The sequence below is a fragment of the Physcomitrium patens genome, chromosome 14 (genome assembly GCF_059467195.1).
Source record: "Physcomitrium patens ecotype Gransden chromosome 14, ASM5946719v1, whole genome shotgun sequence".
NCBI lineage: Eukaryota > Viridiplantae > Streptophyta > Bryopsida > Funariales > Funariaceae > Physcomitrium > Physcomitrium patens.
Genome location: NC_143423.1, coordinates 9,664,836 through 9,673,481, shown reverse-complemented (window position 1 = coordinate 9,673,481; position 8,646 = coordinate 9,664,836). Strand labels below are relative to the sequence as shown.

The 8,646-nt window shown below is 37.3% G+C and overlaps 1 protein-coding gene across 1 annotated transcript; it reads left to right on the top strand.

The window, feature by feature from the left end:
• The first annotated feature begins 5,480 nt into the window (after positions 1-5,480).
• On the top strand, positions 5,481-7,733 carry LOC112291525 (ras-related protein YPTC6). Its single transcript, XM_024539067.3, has 3 exons — positions 5,481-5,622; positions 5,893-6,131; positions 7,165-7,733. Exons 2-3 carry the CDS (start codon positions 5,967-5,969, stop codon positions 7,645-7,647), a joined length of 648 nt encoding a protein of 215 aa, XP_024394835.1. The 5' UTR covers positions 5,481-5,622; positions 5,893-5,966; the 3' UTR covers positions 7,648-7,733.
• The last annotated feature ends 913 nt before the right edge of the window (positions 7,734-8,646 follow it).

Here is an 8,646-nt window from a genome sequence, read left to right as displayed (position 1 = left end):
GGAAAGAAGAGAGAGAATTGGGTTTTTTTTTTCTTCATAGGATTTTGGGAAGACTGAGGCAATCGTTGCTGAAGTCAGTGTTGTAATGGTGAATCGAGATTTTTAATGAAGTGGATTTGATTACTCTTGAATGTTTTGTAAAATCGAGTTACGTCTGAGATTGAAGAATTAAAAGGATGTCTATAGGATTGAGTATGCGGAGTGAATGAAATTTATTGGGTTAATCTAACAAGACAGTCAGTGGATACAAGATTGTAAGTACAAAGCGGTATCGAAGATTAATAGTTTGGATTGTTCGGGGTTCTCTGTAACGTTAAGAGACCTACCGACCGAGACAAAAAGGACTTTGGCGAGCAGTCGAAGGACATCCGTATAGATTTAAGGTGTATTCTTTCAGTCGTTTATATTCTAACAGTCAAAAACTGATAGACTGCTTGACTATTGGCGAATCTCCATACTACCTTCTACAGCCAGACGCCTGATGCGTTCTCGAGCAGGAAAGCACGTAATACGACACCGTCAATTTGCATATCCTCTACTTCTGAATGTATGTGTTGAGGAGGCGTTGGTATTGCCATTGAATTATAGTAACATTGAGATCTACCTATTTAACTCTCAAATGAAAATTTGAAATGTCAATTGTCACATTTTTAGCAAAGTTACTTGTTTGACTCAATGTTTGAAAATCAGGAAAGTTGAGCATCAATTTATTTATTTCTTATTATATCCATAAAAAAATTGGCTAAGAAGTGCAACATCATCTCACATGATATCAGTTACAAGTTGTCAAAATTATGAAGTATATAATGTTATGGATTGATTATCTTATTATAAAATATAGATCTTATTGGTTGTAATACAAGTTACATCATGTTCTCTATATATGGATCGAAACTTTGCTAAAAAAACCTCCAAATTATCCAATATTGAATCTTGTTGTTTAAGAAAAGATGAAAATTATGATAATACTGAATCTAAAAGAAGTGTGTCAATGAATCTAACTTGTGATCCTGGAGTTGGATAGCTTTAGAATTGAAGTTCAATCATAAGTTGTACTTGATTGATAAATCCTTGAAATTTGGATCTTGTACCATTAAACTTCTTAAACATGGCAACGCTTAGTTCTTTAGTATCAAAAAGATGTTCCTCTATAGAAGAAGGGATATAATTGGATGCAAATATTGAATCAGCTCCAATCATATCTATATCTTCACTTCTTACCATTCTTGTTACTTCTTATGGTGGTAAATTGAGTTGATGCATCGCAAGCATTAATTCTTTCAATTGCTCTTGCATTTATACCATTGCACTCTTCAAGAAGCTCTGCTATGATAATACTTAGAAAATAAATGTCTAATATTGCTCAAGACAAGCAGAAGAGGTGACTTAAGAACAAAGAAGATACTAAGAACAATATTAGTTTAAAAGAGGGTAATCTGTAACTTTTAATATAATTATGTCTTATAAAAAAAATAAAAATAAACTACTCTTAATCAAGAGAAGCCAAAGCTTTAATATTGTAAATATATACTTGTCAATTTGTCAAGACCATGAATTGGAAGAAGATGCATAAACTTGAAAAGTTTGTGTTATTAAAAAAGTAAAAAAATAGCTATAAAGTAGTATGTATATTAAAAAGAAATTGGAATGTCTATTGCCAAAAGACAAAAAAACTAGAGACTCTTAAATCTAGACTAAAAGCAAGAAAAAAATTGACAATAGTGAAGAAGGCTTCACTCTTGCCTCTATATATACTATCTAACAAAGAGCTACGTGATAATGTTTTATAGGACCTTTAATATGTGTTGACTTTCTAAGACACATGCCTTAACTTACAAGGTAAGTTTTTTATGTGTAGGCTACATAGTTAGCTTGTTTTTCAAGCTACTAACATGTGTGACACATAGCCAACTTGTTGACCATGTTTCTAACCTAAAAAATCAATTAAAGATACCTATAAAGTCAAAGTAATATCTATGAAGCTTTTAGGAAGCTTCTAGAGAAGATATTATAGAATTAACTTATTTTTATCTACTTTTATCTAATTATATAAGTAATTATTAATTTACATGTGTATGTCTGTGATAATTATTCTGATTGATTATCTTATGTTGTATATTGATTCTTATGTTTCTACATTATTGCTTAACTAGATTATATCTTCTACAAAAAGATATCTTCCAACTACACATACATAATTGAAAGAATGCATATTGAAAACTTTGAAGCTCTGTCATTAATTTATAATTCAAAAAAAAAAAAAAAAAAAAAAAAAAAAAATGTAGCTAGGATCCAAAATTATTCCAAATTCCAATAGCTTTCTATAAGAAATTTGGTTGACATCCATTTGGTGAATAAAGATTCTTTCGTTTCTTTTCTTTTCTCTATTTTTTTTCTCTTCATTTTTTTTCTTCTTACTAGGTTTCTTCTTTTTTTCACTTTTTTTATTCAATTTTTTAATTAAATTTTATTTTTTAGGATTATTAATATACATATACATATATATATATATATATATATATTTAAGATCAAATATTCTTCTTTGATTTTCTATCTTAATAATAATAAAAAATTTAATGACCATAAACTATTATTATAGGACTTATAATCTAATAATTGATAGATTAAGAAAAAATCTTTTTATCTTAGAAATTTGTATCAAAAAATTCTATCATAGATTGTAATTTTATACTAGTATTTTTATTTTCTTATTTATCTAAGAATTCCTCTATTAAATCACTAACTTTGTAATTTTAAGCAACATAAGTATATTTTTTGTACTAAATATATTTGAGAGTTAATTCGATGACTTACAAGTTGACATTGCAATTGCAATCAAATGATTGTGAATTTTGAATAGTTCTTTAGAAAATGGCATAAATAGAGAAGGTATGTATATGAATATATTCTAGAAGCATTGAAACTATGGTCATATGATTGCGTCTAAATCATAATTTTAAATTATAATATATAGTTGTGCTTCCAAGTTTTTTTCATAACCATATTAATTGAAGCGACCTTCAATTTTGTGCATCATGTCAGGTCCATGTATATACAAACATCTCCATATCATCACAGAACCATGACTATGCTTAATAGTTGAAATAATAGTCTATTTTGATAGTTCTTGTGGATTATGAATCTTATACCAAACTCTAATAATTGGAAAAAAATCTATTAATCTTAGTCTCATCCAAGAATATCATGTGACTTTAATCATCAATAGTCCAACATTCATACTTTTTGGCAAATTTTAAGTGAAACCTAATATTTTTACTTGAAAAGGTGTCTAGTACAACTAAACTCATATTTGTAGATATAAAAGCTTTTTTACATGTTGCAAAAGAAGAACCAACTTCTATTATTTATGCCATACTTATTTCTAGTGGTCAAAAGAATTCAAGTGCATTTCAAGCCAATATGAAGAATATCGAGCTCTTTTTAAGAACAAGAATGGAAATACTTTTTTAGAACATCAAACCTAAGCTCATTGTTCAAAATTTTTCAAAAAAACAACATTTCCACAATATAGGGAGTATGGTTGTTAAATAAATTTTAAAATATTAAAGGATAAGTCTATTTAGTTATAAAAAGGATTGTGTAACTTGAATCTTGTATAATACCTATTGAATGTCTTATTTTCTCTTCAAAAATCACTTCTTGTTTTATAATAGATGTTAATTTAGGACCTAAATATCACAAAGCTTTGCTTTGTTAGATTCAAGAATTTTAGTTTATTTTCTAAATCAAGAGTTTGTTAAAAGATATAACATACTTTTAATAAAGAAAACTAAATCAATACATGTAGAAGTCATAGATAGTTGTTTGTTGTCTTCTAGAAATATTACTTATGAAACCAATTCTATAGAAATAATGATTAATAGTCATAATAGCTTTGTGATATTTAATATCACTAGATTTCCATGTAATCTAGTTGTTTTAGGCTAATTGTGACTAAAAAAGTATCACCCTTGAAGACATTGGATTTCTTATACTCTTGACTTTTTTCAAAGTATAATTAAGAATTTTATAAACCAAGTAAAAATTTATAAGTTTAATGCAACCAAACTTGTATTTGTAGATGCAAGAGTTTTTTTACATGTTGCAAAAGAAGAACCACCATGCATTATTTATGCCACAATTATTTCTAGTAGTGGAAAGAATTCAAGTACATTTCAAGCCAATATTAAGATTATTAAGATGTTTTCAAGAAGAAAAATGGAAATGCTTTTTTAGAGCATCATTCCTATGATTGATCAATTGTTATCTAAAAAGAAGCTTAAGTGCCATTTAGATCAATCTATAATTTATCACAAAATGACATAGAGATCAAAATAATAAACATATATGAAGCGATGTACAAATTCCATAAATGCATCACATATTATTTTTAAAACTCATCTACAACATCTATCAAAACTAAGGACCAAACATTAATAATAAGAAGACATATAACAATCAAGAATACAATTCAAATCTAAGATTTTGAACATCTTTAATGATTGGAAAAACTACAATTTAATAAAACTTGTGCAGATTAAACTAAAAAAACTTGTAAAAATCTAAGCAATCTCAAGTTTTTGTGTAAATGTATTCTATATGATCTACATCTTCTACCACATTGATTGATAGAGCATCATAAAAAGATAAAATCATTCTACTTCTTTGAAGGCAAGAATTGGCTTTACAATTGCAATCAAACTATTAGCGGTTTTGAATAGATTTCTTAGAAAATGGCACATGTGGTGAAGGCACACACATAAATTGCATTGTAGGAGTACTGAAAATATTATGATATGATAGTAGCTTCTGCAAATGCCAAGTCTAGTGGTGGACACCATAATTCCGAAAAGAGCCTGGAAAGCTGGAATGGCCGTAGGGGAAGAGAAGGTGGAAGAACAAAAAGGGAGAGTAAGCATGGAAGCCTAAGAGAAGAAAAGAAGAGGGGGAGTACAGTAAGCAGCAGGTGGTGCTGGTTCAAAGCAGGCAGTGAGTGAGTGAGCCAGAATGAAGGAAGGGGTCGTCCAGGGCACTCACTGCCTGACGAATTAATATTATTCGACAGCACAGCAGAGCACCGAAACCCACCAGCCAGATGGAGAGGACGAAGAGAGGAGACGAGAGGACGACTGATCTGCCGTAGAACCGTCTCATGCATCTGTCTATCTCAGGCTTGGAACCGGTCTCCGGCTTCGCCCCGCCTTCCTTCCTTCCAACTCCCGCTGGAAAAAACCACGAGCTCTGCTCCGCTCCGCTCTGTTCATTCTGCCAAAGCATGTCCCTCGCTTCGAGGCTTCATTGTGCAGATCCGCGAACTTCGTGACGGGAGGGAAGGAAAGGCAAAGGAAAGGCAAACGCGAAGGGAACCAGGCGATTTGTGCGAGGAGTTAGTTGTCTCGCAGCAGCAGCAGCTTAGCACCCTCTGGCTGCGTCGATCTCCCTCCCTCCCCCCTCCTCTGCCGTCGTTCGTTCGTTCGTTCTCGTGGCTCCTCGTCAGCTTAGTGTCGCGGTGCTAGGGTTAAGTGGTGCCTGCTTGCTCGTCTTCTTGCTTGCTGCCGCGCGACATTTTCTGTGAGGATCGAGCTTCGCACCGCTCCTCTGTTCGCCGCGGCTTCGTGTAAAGTGAGTGTTTCATCCGCCTTGTGAGTGTTTGCCGCAGCGAGTTGTGTATGGGTGTGTTGATGGCGTGCGTGACGCTGCCGGGCGCCAGTGTTTGTTTCGCTTCCATGTTGTTCTTTATTTGGTTGTTGTTTTCCCCCTTGGTGGACTGCGAGTGCGAGCTGCGGGTAGGGGTTGCGCGTTCCATTTTTGCGAGGATGTGTGGAGCAGCGGGTGATTTAGTGGAATTTGTGGTGGTTGATTCGTTGGAGGGCACGTGGTTGTTCTTGGCAGTGTTGTGGTAGGTTCATCCGGGTGGGAAAGCGTCCTCTGCAAGCGACGAAGGAAGCCACAGGCGAGGCGAGAAGATGGCGCACAAGGCCGACGACGAGTACGACTATCTGTTCAAGGTGGTGCTGATAGGAGATTCCGGTGTGGGGAAGTCCAATCTGCTTTCCAGATTTACGCGGAACGAGTTCTGCCTGGAGTCGAAGTCGACCATTGGCGTGGAGTTTGCCACTCGATCTATCCAGGTATCGTCCGGCCCGTGCTGGCATGCAATGTCGTGAGGGCGGGGTTTGGTGCGGCTGCGGTCGAAGCTGTAGAGGTGTGACTAGAAGCGAGGGTCCGGGGAGGTTACGGTAGAGCGCAATGCGTGGTGCATCTGAGAGGATCGGGTTGGATCCACTGAGAGTGGATCGGAGCGGAGCGGAACGAGTGTGTGAGGGGTAGGTGTTTGGATTGAGCGGTTTCTTCGAGCAGTCCAGCAATCGGGGACGGTGGTTGTTGTGGTCTGGCAGATCTGGGGGAATGCCGGCGGGACGGGACGGTGGTGGTTGTTGGTCTAGGTTGTGTGGACGTTGTGCGGGTGAATTGCGCCATCGGTGGGGATGGCCAGGAGGGCGATCCTTGTGTGACGCATGTCGTTGCGTGATATGAGCGAATGAGGGGCGGTTGGGGTTGCGTGGTCATTTCGGGGAGTTGCGGGGAGTGGGTTGAGACGAGGGCGAATGGCGAGAGGGGAGTTTATTGGGCGTGTTATTGTGGTGGGTCTCCAGCGGATGACTAGGATTCTTCCGTTGTGGTGGGGAGTTGTATGACAAGAGCGCCCGGAAAGGGGCGGACTGGCAAGCCGGGAGGCGGGTTTCGTTCGCACGAGTCGAGCATTTGCGAGGATGCTCATGGTCAGGGTCGCATCTGCGTGAGATGCTTGCAGGATACGTAAGGGCATGCATCACATGATAGCGAGGAGCGACATGCGATGCCGCCGGAGAGAGTGTGTGTCCGGCGGAGTTAATGTGGTGAGGTACAGTCGGAGGAGTACGGGGTGGAGGGTTTTTGAGCATGCGGGGGAGTTTTGGAATGGTGGTGTTGTGGATTGGGGCGTGCGGTACGGGGACGAGGTCCGGGAGAATTGCGAGTTTCGGACATGTTCTGACATGTACTGACATAGGTCGTTGTGGAGCCAGCGGCTCCGAGTGTTTTATTTGGTCGGGGGTTGGATGACGCACGGTCGGGTGGACGTGGGGAGGGTCTGATGTGTTGTGGGTTGGTGGACCATGGCAGGTCGATGGAAAGACGATCAAAGCTCAGATTTGGGACACAGCAGGGCAAGAGAGGTACCGAGCCATCACAAGTGCGTACTACCGGGGAGCCGTGGGAGCTTTGCTGGTGTACGACATCACAAAGCACGTAACGTACGAGAACGTGGAGAGGTGGCTGAAGGAGCTGAGAGACCACGCGGACTCGAACATTGTGATCATGCTGGTGGGGAACAAGTCGGACCTGAAGCATCTGAGAGGCGTGTCAACAGACGATGCGCAGGCGTTTTCGGAGAAGGAAGGGCTTTCTTTCATAGAAACGTCAGCGTTGGAGTCGACGAACGTGGAGAAGGCATTCCAGAGGATTTTGACAGAGATATATCGCATCGTGAGCAAGAAAGCTCTGGCTTCGGAGGAGAACACGACTGAAGGCCCCGGACAGGGAACCAATATTGTTCCGCTAGACAGCAACGCTCCAGACCTGAAGAAGGGATGTTGCTCAGCGTAGCCTATTTGTTCTGAAGCTACTTTCCTTTATTTGTCAGCATATTTGTGTAAAACATTTTTTTTCGATTTTCTTTTCATTTATCTTGATATGGGTGGTCCTTAATGATGTCCTTTGCTTTTGGTGCTGTATTTCTTATTTATTTTTTGATTTGCTGGTTTACGTGTCGTTTCATTTGTAAATCGTCTTTGTGAGCTTCTTGTGATGTTTGGTCCTGTATTTGGATTGGTATCATTGTCTAAGTGTGTGTAGTTGCGGAGTAATTATTTACCTTTTATATCGTTTTCTCTTTGTTTTGTTAATTTCTTATGGAATCTAATTTTGGGTGTCCGTCGGTCATGTTTCTTCGTTTTTCTTTATCGAATTTTTTTTTGGGAGTAATATGTGCATCTTGAATACTACCGTCTGTTTCCGTGTTTTGTGGTTGTAGACTGTGGATTGGAGTTGAAGTTTGCTTTAGTTTTTTTTTTTTTTTTTTTTTTTTTTTTTTTTTTTTTCTTTTTCTTTTTAATGACGGGAGTGTGGTTTGTTTTTTTGTTTTTTTGTTTTTTGTTTGTGGCTGTCATTTGCATTTGTTGTGATACTTTTGTGGTGATCCTTCTTTTTGTAACCGAGTATTATTTTTTCGATTGTTATGTTCAGGATGTAAGTTAAAAGTTAGGTTACCCTTGTTTATATTTTTCAATAGTGTTGAATTTATTTACGGACGTTTATTTTCTGTATTCTGTCTTGACTCTTGTATAACTTTTGCTTATCTCCCAACACTTTTTTTTTTTCCTGTTATGTCTCTGTTCTGCTTGTTAGCCACTTTCCACCTTTTATTTTTGAAGAATTGTTTAACATCTTATAAACAGCAGTTTGGTGTGGTCGAAACATCCTGGTTTTGTATCATTACTAGATATTTTTATTACGTACTTAAAATTTTGAAGTTATATAGCACATAGTAACCATATCAATGTGTATATTTAATCATTGAACGAGTATTACGTAAATATTGTAAAT

Coding starts and splice junctions, on each gene's coding strand:
- LOC112291525 (XM_024539067.3), top strand. CDS start 5,967: ATGGCGCACAAGGCCGACGACGAGTACGACTATCTGTTCAAGGTGGTG. Junction 6,132..7,164: donor TTGCCACTCGATCTATCCAG/GTATCGTCCGGC, acceptor GGACCATGGCAG/GTCGATGGAAAGACGATCAA.